At 41.6% G+C, this 21,259-nt stretch overlaps 1 protein-coding gene across 4 annotated transcripts in view; it reads left to right on the forward strand.

Moving 5' to 3' along the window:
• LOC112260353 (cyclic AMP-dependent transcription factor ATF-6 alpha) overlaps positions 1 to 21,259 on the forward strand; it is a 44,869-nt gene that overhangs the window by 21,024 nt on the left and 2,586 nt on the right. For 3 of the 4 annotated variants that reach the window (XM_042328650.1, XM_042328647.1, XM_042328648.1), the window contains exons 13-15: positions 4,389 to 4,456; positions 5,688 to 5,799; positions 14,232 to 14,316. In XM_042328650.1, coding sequence (XP_042184584.1) covers positions 4,389 to 4,456; positions 5,688 to 5,799; positions 14,232 to 14,316 — 265 coding nt within the window. The remainder of the gene's footprint in view (positions 1 to 4,388; positions 4,457 to 5,687; positions 5,800 to 14,231; positions 14,317 to 21,259) is intronic. The other variant, XM_042328649.1, reaches the window with a different exon arrangement.

Here is a 21,259-nt window from a genome sequence, read left to right on the forward strand (position 1 = left end):
TACCTCAGAGGATATTTAAACTGTCAGTACGTAGGCCGACGTCTACTCCAATAGAGGTTTCAGGCCCGTGTCAAGACGGCTCTCCATGATGACCCATTTAATAGAGCTGCCACAGGAACATAAACAGTTTAGTGACAATATGTGTATTGTTCTTGTAATGAGGTCACAGCTGCCTGACATCTGACTCAATTTGGCTAATAGCTAAATATTTATGTTTTTGTTGTTATAGGTAATAACGAAATTGAACTTACTGGACTGGACTGCGCAAAAATGCAAATGCTTTCCGTTTGAGTTATATTAGGTTTTATTTGAATCGTTTTTCTGTTTTTCTTATGTTGGATGCTGATATTAGTTGATGGCATTTGACTTGGTTTTGGTATAAGACTTGTTGCTATAACCCCCCCCCCCTTCCCATTTCCCATTTGTCAATCTTGAATGACAATTCTTCATGTTTTAACAGTTAAATGTCCAAAACGCGTCTGCATACCAACCATATGATCCATATCAGTTTCATGGGGATATGCATTTCGATATTCTACTGTTATGCAGTGTTGTTTCAAGTAGCCTACTGTGTTTTGAACGATGTAGTGAGCGAACTGTAGAGCAGATGGTGTTAACAAACTGTAGCATAGCATAGCCTACCCGTGCTTCGTTTCAATCAAAGCACGTATTTTGTTTGGTTGACTTTTGGCCACATGAGAGACAAATGCGACTATTCACACAATCATCCTAAAATCTCATAAGAAACGAGGTGGCACTTTGTTTTACAGTAACGTTACACTACGCTATTGTATTCGGGTTCTGTTCTGTAGAATACTGTCGCAATGTGATCTTGCAGACATTAAATCGGCTTTGATCTAACTTTATTCAAAACGACCACCGTTCGCTAGAGTAGCCAGTTCTCTCTGAGCAGAGACCACTGCCAGAAAGTAGAGAATCCAGCACATGTGCAGAAGTTAATTTGGTTGCGCAGACCTCTGCGTGTTTTGTTATGTGTCATAAATGACAGCCTAAATAGAGAGGTTTGAAGACTGCTATAGACCGTATTTTGTTTTGTTTTAGACTGACTTCCATTTGAACCCAATGAGTCAAGTACGCTGCTTCAGAATGTGAGGAGGAGCTAAATCATTACATTCATTTTACAGGCTCCTTTTGCTGCTTTACAGCATTATACAGACTGAGCTGCCAGAGAGGGCCGCGATCTATAAAGGAGCTAGATAGCTCCACAAACGTAGTCCTAAAAGTTGGTCCACTTAGAAGCTAAATAAGATGAATTTGAGTGCTTGGCTGTTTGAAACCTTTACACGAGTGGGAATCGGCCTATATGGATAGGGTTAGATTGAAATGTTTCTTACAGAATAAATATGAAAAGCATGTGCATAACCATGGTAGCAATTGAAAGGAGGCAGTTTGGAGATTTTATTAGACCAAAACACGACAGTTCACCTGACACAAGATTGAATACAAAACATTAAACTGTTGATTTTTAATCCGCATTTTACATTTACTGTACTTTTCGCGCGCATTTGTTCGATAACGACATCTGAAAATACATTCCGTAGCATGAGAATATTCCTGGAAGAATGTGTTGTAAGGTGCAGCATAAGGTTGTTCTATTGCCAACACGACTGGCTGAATGATAAAATATGATATTACGGTGTTAGGCTTTCACACAATTCAGGGAAACGGATCATTGTTATGGTGCCCATAGAAAGGAGTCACGAGTGCATTCAGGTGCGTGTGCCGCTGCAAATGTTCATCAAAGTAGACAGATAGGTAGGTTAGTTCGGGTTCAAATCACCAAGGGTATGACAACAAGTCAACTTGGAACTGTACATCAAACATAGGGATCATCAACGTTGACACTGTAAATGTCAGGAGTTTTATGATATGGAAAAGCGCACATTTTGACTAACGGGTGCTTGGTTTACATGCATGACATCCGAGCACTATTTATTATAATCCTCAACGTCTCGTCTTTCAAAAAGGCATAGAGTTCTCTTAATTTACAGCATTTCCCTCGTTTCCGACAACAACAAATGCGCGGGAGGGATGGGAGCAACTTCTTGTCGCGCGATGTGCTCAAATTCAAAACGCCTGTCAGTCAAAACCCATCGCTGAGCCTGAGCTCTGACGTCATGTGTAGCGTATGTTACTGTACAGCCGCAGATTTCCCATTGGACCGTTTACGGGTACAAGTGTAAAGGGTTAATATTGGTTGAGAGTGTGAGCTACACAAAACTGTCCTTTGTTACTGTATGTACCACTTACTGTAGAGAAAAATATACTAGTTTAGACAGCCAAAGAAATGGTGCCACTATAATTAGTGGACATGGGATGCAAATGATATCCAGGTCAAACCCAGATGGCTGATTCAGATGTAGCTTGCTTTAGACTCTTACAATAGTCTATCCACTCAGAAATCGACAGCTTGTAATTTTGATTTTGAGAAGATTACACATTTATCTAGCTTCCTGTGTAAGATATATTTAAGGGGGTTGCCTAATTGGAAGGAGGGGTTTTGCGCTGTTTATGACACCCTCTGGGTCTTCCAGGAAGTTTAGTGAATTCTCTGTGATGATCGTCGTGGTAGGTAGGAGTGAGAGGATGTAAAGCTATGAATGTTTTATAACGTTAAGAGTTGTACAGCGTTTCGTGCTCAAGGCTAAGACCTCTCACAAACAGATGGAAACTGGGAGCAGACCGTTCCAAACTATTTACAGGCACTTCTACCACCATCTCTCCCATGCACGTAACCCCCAGGGCTAGACCCTGGACATTTCTTCTTACTGGCTGTGAAGAAATTAAGTGCACTACTTTTGACTCGAGCCCTGTTGCATTGGTTATATATAGTTTATAGGCTATAGGACATACATGGTGTGAGTGGTCAACTCTGCTCAAGGTACTCTTTTATACGACTCAGAGAAGCAGATTTCATACGGCACTTCTTTGGGTGTGTTTTAAACTCTTCCAGACTTTCCTGTCCTTTGGGAAAACCCCATATGCATGTTCCTCTACCTGCAGCAGAACGAGCTGAAGAGAGGCTAACAATAGAGAACTGTGATTTCTCCGACCTGGAGATTTTATTTATCCTGGTTTTGCAGAATATTGGCACCTCTTTAGCGCTTTGACATCCTTGATGCCCTTTTTTTTCCTGGGTTCCCACTTTGAACCTGCAGTATAACTTGATGAGAAGCAGTCTGTTCGATAGAAGTCCTTTGAAGAAGCTAGAAGGGCTGACTATTTCATTCCAGTAAAGTGCAGGGCAGAGGTTGAACCCCCAGACTGTAAGTTTATTACAGTGCAGCTGAAGTCTATCCAATCTCATCTCTGCTCCACACCAGGATACAGCTCCGTATCTTCTGTTTCTGCCATGTCCTAAAAAGCCTGTGGTAAAACTTGTACTACATTCGGTAGGATTTATCGCAGACTAGAGTTAGACTCAATTAGTCTCAATGGAATACTAATCCCCCTCATCTGTACAGCGGTATGGTGTAATCAAATTAAATCAAGCTTTATTTATACAGCACGTTTTATACATTAAATATTTATTTACCACACATCATAAGAGGATAAAAAAAACAAAAGAATAACACTAAAAACAGAACGATTAAAAAGCACCCTAAGGAAAAGCAAAGCTAAAAAGGAGTGTTTTAAGATCTCTTTTAATTATGTCCACAGTTTCGGCCCCCCTAAGGTGTACATTCTATACCCTCAGCCTCATTCCTTACCCCTCCTTAAGTCTGTTGTCTACCCTCCTTGAAGCGTGAGGCTGAGGCATGACGATTGACTTACAGCAAGGAGAGTTGTTGATTGACTCAATGAGGGGTGAGGTTTGAGACTGAGGGGCACCTAAAATGTACATCGCTCTGGGCACAAATCTCTAACCACAGTGAAACATTAAACGCCTTTTCAGAGCCTCGGAATGTCACGAAATGCTAGGAAGACTAATTTCTCAAAATGAGCCTGATGCTGTTTGCACAGCTGCTGGCCACTCATCCTGTTGAACCTGTGTGCCTGGACTCACTGTCATTGCCTTTGATTGATAGGCTTTAGTCAGTTGTTTTTAAAGTGTTCATTTCATCCCAGCCTTGTTGGTTTTTATGGTAATATTGCATGTGTCATCCAACGATATGGGTCATATCAAATTATTCCTGAAGTGCTCAAACGTGACTTAAAAGAAGATAACTGAAATGTTTTTAGATTTGGATCGGAACGTTTTAAAAGGGGGAAGTGTATTGAATTTTAAAGGAAAACATTTCAGCTTACATGTATTTTGCATGGTGACAGGTTTTATCACAATGGTATTCCAATATTCAGTATATGATTCAAGTTTCAGAATTTAACTGAAATGACTCACTGACCAGCATTTTATCACATTTTCACAGAAGTCACCTGAGGAGAGACCCCAGACGAACCAGTCCAGTAACTCGGTTGTAACAGTCCGCTACTCTGAGTAAGTATTTATCAAAAAATTGCATTGTAAATGGACCCTACAGTATTTTCGATGTATCACTTTCCCAAACTCTTCAGATGTTCACCATATTTCTCTCCAAATTATTTTATGACCATGGCTTTCTTTCTGTCTCCACTACTGTTTCTTCAGTAGAATGAGAGGCCAAACCAGTGGTGTTGCTATTTAGCTGCCCAACCACAATGGTAGCCTTGTCTACCAAGTCACCAAATGGGAGACCTATGCTACATGAATTGCATTGGACTGACCCTTTTTTTCAGTTTTCGCCTGAAATGACATACCCAAATCTAACTGCATTTATCTCAGGCCTTGAAGCAAGGATATGCATATACTTGATACTATTTGAAAGGAAACACTTTGAGGTTTGTGTAAATGTGAAAGGAATGTAGGAGACTATAACACATTACATCTAGTAATAGATAATACAATGAAAAAACAACTGTTTTTTTTGTACCATCATCTTTGAAATGCAAGAGAAAGGCCATAATGTATTATTCCAGCCCAGCTGCAATTTAGATTTTGGACACTAGATGGCAGCAGTGTACGTGCAAGGTTTTGGACTGATCTAATTGTATTGTATTTTCTGTTCAAAATGTTCTATCAAGACTGTGCCTAATTTGTTTATTAATAACTTTTCAAGTTCAGAACTGTGTACTCTCCTCAAACAATAGCATGGTATTCTTTCACTGTAATAGCTACTGTACATTGGACAGTGCAGTTAGATTAACAAGAATGTAAGCTTTCTGCCAATATCAGATATGTCTATGTCCTGGGAAATGTTCTTGTTACTTACAACCTCATGCTAATCACATTAGCCTCTAAGTTAGCTCAACCATCCCGGGGATGGGACACTGATCCCGAAGAAGTAAAAAAAAAAGGTGAATTAAAAAAATATGTGTGTGGTACACATACAACTTGTTACACTGTGAGCTGAGAACTTACTAGTTTACCTATTATCTTAAAACATAGTAATAGGCATAATAATAACATTGTAATAATGGTAAATGTAGCGGAGATGGTGATTTTTGTTACAGTAAATGTAGTTACTGTAAATTTCATCAACATGTTCTAGGTCTCTGACTGTTGTTGTCAGACCGTCTTAGGCGTCAGTTAATATAAATCTGATAATTAAAGTTATGTTTGATTTAGTTTTGATATGGCATATTTTGATGTCATATAATGTATTTCACTGTCACCTCTGTCTCTCTCTCAGTAGGCCAGGGAGTGAGGTTCAGGTGTACTACTCACGCCATCAAAGCTACAGGGACTTCTTTGATGAGTTAAATCGACGAGGCGACACTTTCTACGTGGTGTCCTTTCGCAGGGTGAGTCACCCCATGCATATTTTTATTTTCATTTTTATTTTTTTTAACCTTTATTTAACTAAGCAAGTCAGTTAAGAACAAGTTCTTATTTACAATGATGCCCTACCCCGGCCAAACCCGGACGACGCTGGGCCAATTGTGCGCCGCCCTATGGGACTCCCAATCACGGCCGGTTGTGATACAGCCTGGATTCGAATCAGGGTCTGTAATGACACCTCTAGCACTGAGATACAGACCACTGCGCCACTCGGGAGCCCCATATTCCATAGCATTTTCCATAGAAGTAGGCGACAATGCATCCTTCGGATTGTGACTGATCTCATGGCCAAATGGAGATCCGGTCTGTTTCATGACGCAGTATTGTCATCAGCATGTCTTCAACAGATGAAACTGCTGAGTGGGAAAGAAACAGAATCATAAAGCGGTCAAACAATTTTGGAGGGCATATTGAGCATAACCAAGGGTACCAAGTTTCTGTCTTAATTGAAGGCGGAAAGCCCCAACTGAAATAGCAGATGGTCTTTTGAAGCATAGGAAAATATTTCCTTTCCTTTTTTTTTTCTCCTCCCAAATGTTTAAATAACGTTTACATAACGTTTACATATTGCTTTACTCATCTCTTATGTATATACTGTATTCTATTCTATTGTATTTCAGTCAATGCCACTCCGACATTGCTCAATCTAATGTTTATATATTTCTTAATTCCATTAATTTACTTTTACATTTGTTTATTGTTGTGAATTGTTAGATACTACTGCACGGTTGGAGCTTGAAACTCAAAAGCATTTCGCTACACCCGCAATAACATCTGCTAAATATGTGTATGTGACAAATAAAATGTGATTTGATTTGAAATGCATGAATGAATGAGGCTTGAAAAATGGCTGTGGCTGATTTAAATATGTACATTGGCATTTCAATCGTCACAAATGAGCATATGTAATGCATTTGTATGTGAATTGTAGCTTTAACAATGTTCAGTTAATGCCTGACCAATTGGCGAGTTTCATTTGTGTGTTTGATGTATAGAATTCTAAGGGAGCACATTTGGTAGGAATTATCTAGAACAATAAAGAAGATCCTTGAGGCTGTTCTTATTCATTTTATTCTGTGTGGTGTTTTGACCGTTTAGGGTTACCGACGGAGTCCATTTCTCCTAAGCTATAAGATTGGAATTTCACATTTTTATTTGGTGTAGCCTAACCACAGATAAACCTTTGTTTTATTGATTAAGCACATCTTCCTTCCGTCCTACACATTTTGACATCTTTTGTCTGGTCAATTTGAATGATGTATCCATTGTACTGACACATCTTTAATACATTTACATTAAAGCAGAAATCAAAAGAACCTGTTTCTCGGCAACCTCTGCCAGGAAAGTGTATTCGATTACCAAAATGAATATACCTCCATTTTCATAAAAGTACCACAAACTATGAACTCTGAGACCCCCTAGATCTGTTAGTCCTTCTCCTCTGATATGTTTCCAGACATTCCTTGAGACATATCATAGAGGGAAACCTGTAAAGTCTTCTGAGGCTTCGTAAAAGTATTCTCATGATGCCAATCGGCTGAATCCCTTCTTAGTTCTGCCTCTGTTACACTGAGAAGGCTTTCATTGTCATTCTCAACCAGAAGGACTGACTGTCTTATTCCATTGCACCCCTAACACTGACCCCCCCCCATTAAATTAGCCATCTATTCAGAAAGTCTTAGGTCTGATTGGCAACGTTATTCCAACCTGATGACTGCTCAGGAGAGTTAGCAGGGACCATTCTCTCTGATGGCCTGCCAACGTCTGTTTTGTGAGAACCTGAGAGCGAGAGAAACAGGCAGAGGAGAGAGAGAAGGAAAGTGAACTCTGATCACAATCTCTCCATTTGGACCAACAACTCCCAGGGGCCCCTCTTTAGCTCTTTTGTGTGCCCGTCAGCTCTGCTCTCTGAGGGCCTTTTATCCAAGGACCAGATATGTTTCCCGAAGGCCCTGTTTACCGAGCACCAATGGAGACATCAACCCACCCACCCGCCTGTCTTCAGACCTGCCTACATCATTCAGACCGGATAAGAGACTCTTATACAATATTTTGGAATCACGGCGTCAATGGAAACCGTTTGCTGGCAAACCAAGTATGCTCCTTTCCAGTAGTTATAAGCTTTACATTAAGTTGTTGTCAATTAGTCAAACCCTCCACACTTTGACGGTCTTAAAGGAACATATCTACATTTGAATCTGTTTTACTACAAGGAATAGAAACACTCCATTTTCACATATGTTGGGGTGGCGCTGGAGTTGATGAATACGAAGTTCAACATTTGTGAAATGTTTCTTTTTTTTAAGGGAGTGTCACGTATTTACAGAAACTGGATGATTGGCAATCATGCAAACAAGAGTTGTGACATTATTGGATGTGGCTGCCGGCTTCTGTACGATCTGTACTTCTAGCCTTCAAATGGGTAATTCAGCCAGCCATGAAGTCCTACCAGTAGACAAGAATGTACAGTAGAGGAGGGAGGGAGGGAGGGAGGGAGTGACTGCACAGCTGCAGTCGGCTCTCCTCAGCCTCAGCCCTCTCTCTGGCCTGATGGAATGAACAGAGCAGCTTCTGATTTCATTGGCTTGTTCCAAAGCGCACGCCACAATGCAAGTGATGGAAAGAGCAGAACACTAACTTGATGCACATGGGTAGACCCGGGCTGCTGTGGGAAGGAAAAGCAGAACCCAAAGGTTTTTTGTGGGGGAATGTGATTATCAGGAATATATACATACCTACACTGCCTGAATCACTTTTGTTGAGGATAATTGGCTCACTGGGGTACTATACTAAAGTGAAAAGATGTTTTTGAACAAAATGGTAGAATTATTTTCCTTCTGTTTTTTTTTTCTTCTTCAAAACTCATGGAAACGTGTGGTCTTTTAGAGTTCAGACCTACCCGCTATTACAACCTCTGCCAAAGAGCCGAATGGGGGGCAGGCCTACTGTATCCCCATGAAGACAGCTAGCATTTGTCCTTTTGAAGACTGCTAGCATGAGCCCTTGAAGCACCAACGCAGCCATAATCAATCCTCTTTCATTCTCCCGAAGGTGGCTGTTGATAGGCTCTATTTGTACTTATTAAGGATCTCCATTAGCCTACTCTTCCTGGGGTCCAGCAACATTAAGGCAGTTACAGTTGAAGTCTGAAGTTATCATACACCTTAGCCAAATACATTTAAACTCCAGTTTTTCACAATTCCTGACATTTAATCCTAGTAAAAATTCCCTATCTTAGGTCAGTTAGGATCACCACTTTATTTTAAGAATGTGAAATGTCAGAATAATAGTAGAGAGAATTATTTATGTAATCTTTTATTTATTTTGTGACATTCCCAGTGGGTCAGAAGTTTACATACACTCAATTAGTATTTGGTAGCATTGCCTTTAAATTGTTTCACTTGTGTCAAACATTTCGGGTAGCCTTCCACAAGCTTCCCACAATAAGTTGGGTGAATTTTGAACCATTCCACCTGACAGAGCTGGTGTAACTGAGTCAGGTTTGTAGGCCTCCTTGCTCACACACACTTTTTCAGTTCTGCCCACCAATTGTCTATAGAATTGAGGTCAGGGCTTTGTGATGGCCACTCCAATACCTTGACTTTGTTGTCCTTAAGCCATTTTTCCACAACTTTGGAAGTATGCTTGGTGTCATTTTCCATCTGGAAGACCCATTTGTGACCAAGCTTTAACTTCCTGACTGATGTCTTGAGATGTTTCTTCAATATATCCACATAATTGTCCTTCCTCATGATGCCATCTATTTTGTGAATTGCACCAGTCCCTCCTGCAGCAAAGCACCCCCACAACATGATGCTACCTCCCCCCTATGCTTCACAGTTGGGATGGTGTTCTTCGGCTTGCAAGCGTTCCCCGCGGCCTTTCAGGTTATGTTGATATAGGACTTGTTTTACTGTGGATATTGATGCTTTTCTATCTGTTTCCTCCAGCATCTTCACAAGATCCTTGGCTGTTGTTTTGGGATTGATTTGCACTTTTTGCACCAAAGGACGTTCATCTCTAGGAAACCAAACGCGTCTCCTTCCTGAGCGGTATAATGGCTGTGTGGTCCCGTGGTGTTTATACTTGTGTACTATTGTTTGTACAGGTGAACGTTGTACTTTCAAGTGTCTGGAAATTGCTCCCAAGGATGAGCCAGACTTGTGGAGGTCTACAATTTTTTTTCTGAGGTCTTGGCTGATTTCTTTTTATTTTCCAATTGACTCAAATGATGTTATTTAGCCTATCAGAAGCTTCTAAAGCCATGACATCATTTAGGGAAGTTTCCAATCTGTTTAAAGGCACAGTCAACTTTGTGTATGTAAACTTCTGACCCACTGGAATTGTGATACAGTGAATTATAAGTGAAATAATCTGTCTGTAAACAATTGTTGGAAAAATTACTTGTGTCATACACAAAGTAGATATTCTAACTGCCAAAACTATAGTTTGATACAAGACATTTGTGGATGGTGGGAAAACGAGTTTTAATGACTGCAACCTAAGTGTATGTAAACTTCCGACTTCAACTCTATATACAATCAAAATGACATTACATTTCCTGACACATTTCACAACACATTAAGTGTGTTCCCCCAAGCCACTACTCTACTACCACATATCTACAATACAAAATCCATGTGTACGTGTGTGTGTTATCACGTGTGTCTGTGCCTGTGTGTGCTGTGAATACCCAATGGGGAACAGTGCCTGGTGTGTGTTTTTCACAAAGCTCCTTACTTCTGTCAGCTTCTTAGAACTGGTGTTGTTTCAAGGGCTGGATCAGAACCAGAGTCTCAGTCTATTTCAAGTGCAGTTGACCCTGGCTTCCATGTCTTCTCAATGTTAATCTCCACCTACTTACACTGTTATTTAGACACTGTATTGTGCTGATCCAAGCCATTCCTACTGGCACCGATATTTTACTCAGAAGCAGACCAATCGTGTAGCTAGCTACTTTTAGCAGATGCTAACATTTATGTTAGCCATCTATGTCCATCTGAGGTAAAGTCATATGTTCTACCCAGAGTGGCAGCTGGCTTCAAAACAAAATATTTACCTCTGTGCCGTCACTCTAGTCTACTGTAAACATCAGATTTTGTTTGTAGGTTTTTGAGTCTTTTGATATGTTAACTAGTCCTTGGGAGCCCTCACTTCAATGATTCTAATTGACCCCGTAGCTCTTCAGTCTATAGACCTATTTTACTGTATATCTGTTCTACATCAGTGAGTTTCGGGCTGAAGTTCCTAGTTTTTCCATGACTTTGTCTCGCAGGAACAGCTCAGTTTTAACTCTTTAAAATCTTTTCAAATACTTTAGCTGGGCTTGATTGAGTTTGCCTGCCGCAATAGAACCAATGGAATAGTCGCCAAACTGCAGAACCGACCCACCTGGCACTGCAGGAAGGCTAAATCAAACACAGAAGGACAGTGGTCTCTCAACCATGCATGGGTCTCCTCTCCCAGACCACAGATGTTTAACAGGACTTTGAATTACTGTGTTTATGCCTCTAATAAAGGCTAGGATTCCATGGAGGGAACCTAGATGACTGACTAGCTGATCAGACAGCATGTAGATGCATTTGATCTCTGCCAACTTAATACAAATGGAGGAAAAGTAGCCTTGGTTTGTGTCAAGAAATGACTGTCTCTGATATGGTCTGGGTTTTAATGGCCATGTGCTTGATTTGTGACTATTTCTTTGAACAATGGATGGCTTGTCTAGCTAATGTGCCCATCATTGATTATTTTCATAGAGCCCCAGCTGTCTACTTTTAAAATACATTTTACAACCACATCATTCTCCTGTTCTTTTTATGTGTATGTCACAACCTGCTGCCCAGGTGTCAACGCTGTTGTTAACTACTGTTTTTGGCCTGTCTCCTCAAACAATGACTGTCTTTACACCCCTAACTGTGAAAACATTGTACAGTCAAAGGTATGGTCAGAGGTCAATGTATGTTGAGATTTATTGGCCTTACGTTCTCTTTAGGACGTTTTTTTTGTGTGAATTCCGTACCTCTTGTGCCTTGTGGGGTTCATGGTGCGTGCACTTCAGAGTTATGGCCGCAGTGGCCACGGAAGGGTCTGGATGTCACTGGTCTGTCATCACGTGTATTTTTTCTTGTTGTCAGCCTATAGGTGGACAGACAGTGGCTTGAGGCATTGTTTGGGTTGTAGTCACTCCCCTTGACCATGGCACCCATGACTGTAAATTATGTACATTTATTGATATTAGGTCGCCATTGGGAAATAGTTATTCTGACGTCAGTGGGACTACATACAGTACCTGTCATTCAAGGGTTTTTCTTTATTTTTACTATTTTCTACATGGTATAATAATAGTAAAGACATCAAAACTATGAAATAATACAAATGGAATCATGTAGTAGCCAAACAAGTGTTAAACACATCAAAATATGTTTTATATTTGAGATTCTTCAAAGTAGCCACCCTTTGCCTTGATAGCTTTCCACACTCTTGGCATTCTCTCAACCAGCTTCATGAGGTAGTCACCTGGAATGCATTTCAATTAACAGGTGTGCCTTGTTAAAAGTACATTTTCCTTCTTAATGTGTTTGAGCCAATCAGTTGTGTTGTGACAAGGTAGGGGTGGTATACAGAAGCTAGCCATATTTGCTTAAAGACCAAGTCCATATTATGGAAAGAACAGCTCAAATTTGCATAGAGAAACGACAGTCCATCATTACTTTAAGAAATTAAGGTCAGTCAATCCGGAAAGATTGAAGTGCAGTCGTAAAAACCATCAAGCGCTATGATGAAACTGGTTCTCATGAGGATCGCACAGGAAGGAAGACCCAGAGTTACCTCTGCTGCAGAGGATAAGTTCATTAGAGCTACCAACCTCAGAAATTGCAGCCCAAATAAATGCTTCACAGAGTTTAAGTAACAGACACATCTCAACATCAAAGTGTTCAGAGGAGACTGTGTGAATCAGGCCTTCATGGTTGAATTGCTGCAAAGAAATCATTACTAAAGAACACCAATAAGAAGAAGAGACTTGCTTGGTCAATGGTCATTAGACCAGTGTAAGTCTGTCTTTTTGGTCTGATGAGTCCAAATGTGAGATTTTTGATTCCAACCGCCATGTCTTTGTGAGATGCGGAGTAGGTGAACAGATGATCTCTGCATATGTGGTTCATGGAGGAGCATGGAGGAGGTGGTGTGATGGTGTGGGGGTGCTTTGCCCGTGACACTGTCTGTGATTTATTTAGAATTCAAGGCACACTTAACCAGCACGGCTACCACAGCATTTTGCGGCGATACGCCATCCCATCTGGTTTGCCCTTAGTGGGACTGTCATTTGTTTTTCAACAGGACAATGACCCAACACACCTCCAGGCTGTGTAGGGGCTATTTGACAAAGAAAGGGAGTGATGGAGTGCTGCATCAGATGACCTGGCCTCCACAATCTCCCAACTTCAACCCAATTGCAATGGTTTGGGATCAATTGGACCTCAGAGTGAAGGAAAAGCAGCCAAAAAGTGCTCAGCATATGTGGGATCTCCTTCAAGACTGCATTCCTCATGAAGCTGGTTGAGAGAATGCCAAGAGTGTGCAGAGCTGTCATCAAGGCAAAGGGTGGCTACTTTGAAGAATCTTAAATCTACATTATATTTTGATTTGTTTAACACTTTTTTGGTTACTACCAGTGGTGGAAAAAGTACCCAATTTTCATACTTGAGCAAAAGTATAGATACCTTTTAATAGAAAGTTACTCAAGTAAAAGCGAAAGTCATCCAGTAAATACTACTTGAGTAAAAGTCTAAAAGTATTTGGTTTTAAATATACTTAAGTATCAAATGTAAATTGAATAGCTAAAATATACTTAAGAATCAAAAGTAAAAGTATAAATCATTTCAAATTCCTTATATTAACCAAAGCAGACAGCACAATTTTCTTGTTTTTATGTATATATTGCCAGGGGCACACTCCAAAGACATTATTTACAAAAGATGCAATTGTGTTTAGTGAGTCCGCAAGGTCAGCGGTAGTAGGGACAACCACGTCTTCTGTTGATAAGTGTGTGAATTTTACACTTTACGCCACTGGTTACTACATGATTCCATGTGTTATTTCATAGTTTTGACGTCTTCTATTATTCTACAATGTAGAAAATAGTGAAAAAATAAAGAAAAACCCTTGAATGAGTAGGTGTGCCCAAACTTTTGACTGGTACTGTAGTTAAATAAAGGTTAAATCAAATTGAGTACACATGCATAGACCTACTGGGATTGTGAGAGAAAATCCGCCCTGAACAGCACAGCATCTCTACTGTCAAATGTATCTCCTTATTGTCTAAAGACTAGGTCAACTCATGAGTAATGACTCACTGCATCCACTCTAATCCCCCATTCTCTCTCTGTTTCTCTAGGATCACCTTCTGCTCCCTGCAACCAACCACAGCAAGGGTAGCAGGCCAAAGATGTCCTTGGTGTTACCAGCTATTAATGTGAATGGTAAGGACCAGTAGACAATGTGAACTGAGCAACAGCATGCCAAATATAAACGTTGGACTCTGAACTCTAAGGAAGTTTATTGTACGTTTTAGAGCAGAGCTTTTACGTAATCAGAAGCCACGGCCAATTTACACCTCCACCTACCCACAGTGTATAAACAGAAAACCTACACTCACTATAACTATAGTCATTAGTTTAGTGAAAGCTTGAACCAGCTTCAACAACTAATTGTTAGTGTGGAGGATGAATACTCACTCACTTTTTCTTGTAGTCTTGAAAGCTTTCCTCTGTATTTTCTTCCTATTGATTTAGTAACAGAAATAGCTTTCATGTGTAAGCTAAGCTCTTTGTATTTCTGGCATGTGCAATGAATTAGGCTATTTGGCTGAGGGGAATTGTATTGGTCTGTTGGTGTCCCTTCTACCCTGAAGAAAAGGAAAGGAAGTGGGATACAGATGATAGGGGGACGCTGTTGTATTTTCCATGCCCTTTTAAGGAAAGAATATATACTTCCTGGAGTTCAGAGACAGTACTGTACAGGACATTTTTCTTTTCTTATCTTAAGTGATTTACTGTCTCTCCAGTGACCGTGCTTGAAAATATGAGTCAGATTTGACTAGGTCATGGGGCTCCCTGTTGAACTGTTGAACTTACTCACCCTCCTTTGTTTGGGTTCTGTCCCCTCAGGCTTCAGAATGTGTGTTTTTTTGTGTGTGTGCAGTTATGATTCATTATTGATTTATTTTATAGGTCTGTATTTTAAGCTACTAAGTATTGCCATAATATGTACTATGATTAGCATTCAAACGTTTTGTTAAGATGTATAAAATGTGAAAAGTCCAAATTGGGAAACAACCACTGCACTTGATTCTCATAGCGTCTGAGGTTTCCCCATGTAGAAACTCATAGAAACGTGCTCATAGAAGCTCTATGCTCAGCAGTAAGTGCTGTGAGACCACTGTGCTTTGGATCTATTATATGGTGCATCCATTCCGCAACCACACTGTCTCTCAGAGCTCAGCCCTTACAGACAGGGGCCTCCTTGGAGTCCTCCGTGGAACGGCTGCCCTCAATCCAGGAGCCCCACCGTCATGGCTATCAGCCAGGCCCTTGTGAACATACGTTAGTGCCTCTCGGGAGGCCCCTCAAGGAACCGAGCACTGCAGAGGCCTCCCTTACCCTCTTTACACTCTTAATGGTCTGAAACTTTCCATGACCTGTTTTCTGAGTCGTATGGATCAACTTTGTTATGCAGCTGTGCATCGTCTTACAAAACAGAACAGTGCGCGGACGGCTTGTTGCTTGCTTATATTTTTCCTATTTCACACATGTACAAGTGTGTATTAATACGCATGTGTATGTTGGAAATGTGTTTTTTTCTTTTTGCATATCCCAACTGAGACAACCTCGGAGAGGTCACGGCCAGTGTCAGCCATTATCAACGGCCACCCTGGAGCAATTAGGGTTAAGTGCCTTGCTCAAGGGCACATCAACAGATTTTTCACCTTGTCGGCTCGGTGATTCAAACAAGCAACCTTTCGGTTACTGGCCCAACGCTCTAACCGCTAAGATGCCTGCCACCCTGTTGTGTACCTTCAGCACCCTCTATCCATACGCTCTCATATATATACACTGCTCAAAAAAATAAAGGGAACACTTAAACAACACAATGTTACTCCAAGTCAATCACACTTCTGTGAAATCAAACTGTCCACTTAGGAAGCAACACTGATTGACAAAAAATGTCACATGCTGTTGTGCAAATGGAATAGACAACAGGTGGAAATTATAGGTAATTAGCAAGACACCCCCAATAAAGGAGTGGTTCTGCAGGTGGTGACCACAGACCACTTCTCAGTTCCTATGCTTCCTGGCTGATGTTTTGGTCACTTTTGAATGCTGGCGGTGCTTTTATGAGATGGAGTCTACAACCCACACAAGTGGCTCAGGTAGTGCAGCTCATCCAGGATGGCACATCAATGCGAGCTGTGGCAAGAAGGTTTGCTGTGTCTGTCAGCGTAGTGTCCAGAGCATGGAGGCGCTACCAGGAGACAGGCCAGTACATCAGGAGACGTGGAGGAGGCCGTAGGAGGGCAACAACCCAGCAGCAGGACCGCTACCTCCGCCTTTGTGCAAGGAGGAGCAGGAGGAGCACTGCCAGAGCCCTGCAAAATGACCTCCAGCAGGCCACAAATGTGCATGTGTCTGCTCAGACGGTCAGAAACAGACTCCATGAGGGTGGTATGAGGGCCCGACATCCACAGGTGGGGGTTGTGCTTACAGCCCAACACCGTGCAGGACGTTTGGCATTTGTCAGAGAACACCAAGCTTGGCAAATTCGCCACTGGTGTCCTGTGCTCTTCACAGATGAAAGCAGGTTCACACTGAGCAAATGTGACAGACATGACAGAGTCTGGAGACGCCGTGGAGAATGTTCTGCTGCCTGCAACATCCTCCAGCATGACCAGTTTGGTGGTGGGTCAGTCATGGTGTGGGGTGGCATTTCTTTGGGGGGCCGCACAGCCCTCCATGTGCTCGCCAGAGGTAGCCTGACTGCCATTACGTACCGAGATGAGATCCTTAGACCCCTTGTGAGACCATATGCTGGTGCGGTTGGCCCTGGGTTCCTCCTAATGCAAGACAATGCTAGACCTCATGTGGCTGGAGTGTGTCAGCAGTTCCTGCAAGAGGAAGGCATTGATGCTATGGACTGTTGGATGTTGCACCACAGACTGTCCAGGAGTTGGCGGATGCTTTAGTCCAGGTCTGGGAGGAGATCCCTCAGGAGACCATCTGCCACCTCATCAGGAACATGCCCAGGCATTCTAGGGAGGTCATACAGGCACGTGGAGGCCACACACACTACTGAGCCTCATTTTGACTTGTTTTAAGGACATTACTTCAAAGTTGGATCAGCCTGTAGTGTGGTTTTCCACTTTAATTTTGAGTGTGACTCCAAATCCAGACCTCCATGGGTTGATAAATTAGATTTCCATTGATCATTTTTGTGTGATTTTGTCAGCACATTCAACTATGTAAAGAAAAAAGTATTTAATAAGAATATTTAATTCATTCAGATCTAGGATGTGTTATTTTAGTGTTCCCTTTTTTTTGTTGAGCATTGTATATATATATATATCCGGACAAATATTTTCTCTTGTTCTCACACTCTTTCTCCTGCTTTCAGTTTATTTGGGACGTGCAGCAGTGGATGCCAGAGAGGAATTAGTTTGATGTGCTTATGGCTTTGTTTAAAGGATATCTTATGCTTATTGCATATCATTAGATCATATCCTTGGAGAGGCACAGAGGTGTCTGCATATACAGTGCATTCGGAAAGTATTCAGATCTTGTTACGTACGCCTCTTGGAGGAGGGAACGCAACTCCCCGTGGAGTGAAAAAAGTATGTGACCGTAGGTGCGTAGGAAGGACGACAGAGGCAGAGAAAAATACAGTTTACACGGTAATGTGGGGGAAAAGGTCTGGATGGAACCAAAGGAAAGAAAGTACAAATTAAAGACTCCCTTACCTTACCTGCCTTCTCACTTCTTACCTAACCTTTAGCACCAACTGGCGCACTAACCAAAATAAAGTTGGTGGTCCGCACAGGTCTTACCTCGTGTGCATAGACAGATTCAACACTACAGGTAATGTATGCCCGCAGGCCTCTTGCCTAAACACTCCCAAGGTGCGTTCCCCTTCCCCTCCTGGGAACAAATGAAACAGAATCATTTACCAATACTTTAAGTGTACAATTTCAATAACCAAAAACACTAAGTCCTATTGGCATACACATACCTCTGAAGGAGCGGCTACAAAATAATACCAACAAAACAAGAAGCTCCTCCCCCCTGACGAAGGAACACTGGCTTTTATCAAGCTGGTGAAGGAGTTGGTAATTGAAGAGACTGCTGTTTCCCCTGATGAGAGGGAGGGGTCAGAGCTCCAATCAACGATGGGGCCGACCAATCAGCTGCTTTAGGATTCCAGGAATCCATTTCCTGAAATACACACTCATACAAACCCACAACAACACAGAAACTGGAGAACGTAACAGACCCCTTTACTTTTTCCACATTTTGTTACGTTACAGCCTTATTCTGAAATGGATTAAATTGTTTCCCCCCCTCAAACTACACACAATGACCCATAATGACAAAGCAAAAACATTTTTTTTTTTAAATTGTGGCAAATTTAGAAAGAAAAAAAAACCCCGGAAATATTACATTTACATAAGTATTCAGAACCTTTACTCAGTTCTTGTTTTGAAGCACCTTTGGCAGCGATTACAGCCTCAAGTCTTCTTGGGTATGATGCTACAAGCTTTGCACACCTGTATTTGGGGAGTTTCTCCTATTCTTCTCTGCAGATCCTCTCAAGCTCTGTCAGGTTGGATGGGGAGCGTCGCTGCAGAGTTATTTTCAGGTCTCTCCAGAGATGTTAAATCGGGTTCAATTCTTGGCTCTGGCTGGGCAGCTCAATGACATTCAGAGACTTGTCCCGAAGCCACTCCTGCGTTGTCTTGTCTGTGTGCTTAGGGTCATTGTTCTCTCTGTGTGCTTAGGGTCATTGTCCTGTTGGAAGGTGAACCTTCGACCCCAGTCTGAGGTCCTGAGCGCTCTGGAGCAGATTTTCATCAAGGATCTTTCTATACTTTGCTCTGTTCATCTTTCCCTCGATCCTGACTAGTCTCCCAGTCCCTGCCGCTGAAAAACATTGCCACAGCATGAAGCTGCTACCACCATGCTTCACCGTAGGGATGGTGCCAGGTTTCCTCCAGATGTGATGCTTGGTATTCAGGCCAAAGAGTTCAGTCTTCGTTTCATCAGACCAGAGAATCTTGTTTTTCATGGTCTGAGAGTCCTTTTAGGTGCCTCTTTGCAAACTCTAAGCGGGCCTTCATGTGCCTTTTACTGAGGAGTGGCTTCCGTCTGGCCAGTCTACCATAAAGGACTGATTGGTGGAGTGCTGGAGAGATGGTTGTCCTTCTGGAAGGTTTTCCCCATCTCCATAGAGGAACTCTGGAGCTTTGTCAAAGTGACCATTGGGTTCTTGGTCACCTCCCTGACCAAGGCCATTCTCCCCCGATTGCTCAGTTTGGCCGGGCGGCAAGTTCTAGGAAAGTCTTGTTGGTTCCAAACTTCATCCATAAGAATGATGGAGGCCATTGTGTTCTTGGGGACCTTCAATACTGCAGACATTTTTTAGTACCCTTCCCCAGATCTGTGCCTTGACACAATCCTGTCTCAGAGCACTACGGACAATTCCTTCAAGCTCATGGCTTGGTTTTTGTTTTGACATTCACTGTCAACTGTGGGACATTATATAGACAGGTGTGTGCCTTTCCAAATCATGTCCAATCAATTGGATTTGCCACATGTGGACTCTAATCAAGTTGTAGAAACATCTTAAGGATCATCAATGGAAACAGGATGCACCTGAGCTCAATTTCGAGTCTCATAGCAAAGGGTCTGAATACTTATGTAAATAAGGTATTTCTGTTTTTTATTTTTAATACATTTGCAAAAATTTACAACAAAAAACGTTTTGCTTTGTCATTATGGGGTATTGTGTGTAGATTGATTGAATGAAATATTTTCCTCGTCAATTTTAGAATAAGGCTGTAATGTAACAAAATGTGAAAAAAGTCAAGGGGTCTGAATACTTTCCGAATGCGCTGTGATTGCCAGATGATTGTAACGGTAGGTTGTAATTTGCCCCAGCCATAGAGTGTGGTTGTTTAGAAAGACCCCCTTTTGCCATAAATAGCTTCCATCTGTAGAAATGTCTTTGATATTCCTTACTACTCTAATAAAACAGTGGATTTGTCCTCCAAATCACTCTTCGGGTCTGCAACATACTGTGCAAAAATGCCAGTTGGCCTTTTGGGTAACCTTATCATAACCAATATTGGCCTCAGTTGAAGGGACTGCATGGTATGTGAAGGATAATGAAGGGCAATTGAGTATTTTCCCTCATGATTTGAAATAAGCCACTTCACTTTGCTGTGTTAACATGGTTATGTTTCTGGTTGGTCTCACCCAAAGACCCATCTCACAGAGTAACCCCAAAGAGAAACTGGATGGGGAGCTGACAGAAAGGGATTTGGGGGGTGAGATGAGGGGCTCTTGTCCAGTCTATCAATATACAGGTGTGCCATTTGTAATTAGGTATGGTCTGTATGAATACACACATATGGCATTTGGAATTAGGTATGGGCTTGTCCAGTCTATCAATATACAGGTGTGCCATTTGGAATTAGGTATGGTCTGTATGAATACACACATATGGCATTTGGAATTAGGTATGGGCTTGTCCAGTCTATCAATATACAGAGGTGCCATTTGGAAATTCGCTGTACTCTGGTATGGCCTGTATCGGGTTGGAACCTAAATTATTTTCCAGTCGCTTACTGTTTGCATTTGATTCCACTATTTTGACCTGCAAAATAAAGTTCTGAACCGGTTCAAACCCCCGAAAAACATGCCGGGTTATATCGTTCCTTTCTGTTCCTTTTTTAAGCACGACAGTAGGTTACTTCACCAATCAGTGCAGATAGAGAAGTTTGGAGCGGGCAAGCTATAGGGGTTTTAATGCGGAAGGGACAGACAAGTGTAAGGCGCAACATTTTTCAGGTTAAAAACACGTCAGAACGTTTTGTAAGGAAATACATCCAATGTGAAACGTGATAACAATAGTATCCTTAACTAGCATTGAAAAAATGTATCCAAGTTAACATCTCTCCTTAATTTCTGAATCGCGATTGTAAGGTATTGTAGGCTACAGTAGCCTATGCTTCAGAGGGGCAGGTAGCCGACACGCACACACACTGGCTAAGATTTTCAGCTGGCAGGCAGACACTGGAATATGTTTCTGAGTGACAGTGAGAGCTTTGCATAGGCTCTTTGTTTGTTTCACATTTTTGTGGTACTGAAAAAAATG

The sequence above is a fragment of the Oncorhynchus tshawytscha genome, linkage group LG10 (genome assembly GCF_018296145.1).
Source record: "Oncorhynchus tshawytscha isolate Ot180627B linkage group LG10, Otsh_v2.0, whole genome shotgun sequence".
Classification (NCBI taxonomy): Eukaryota; Metazoa; Chordata; class Actinopteri; order Salmoniformes; family Salmonidae; genus Oncorhynchus; species Oncorhynchus tshawytscha.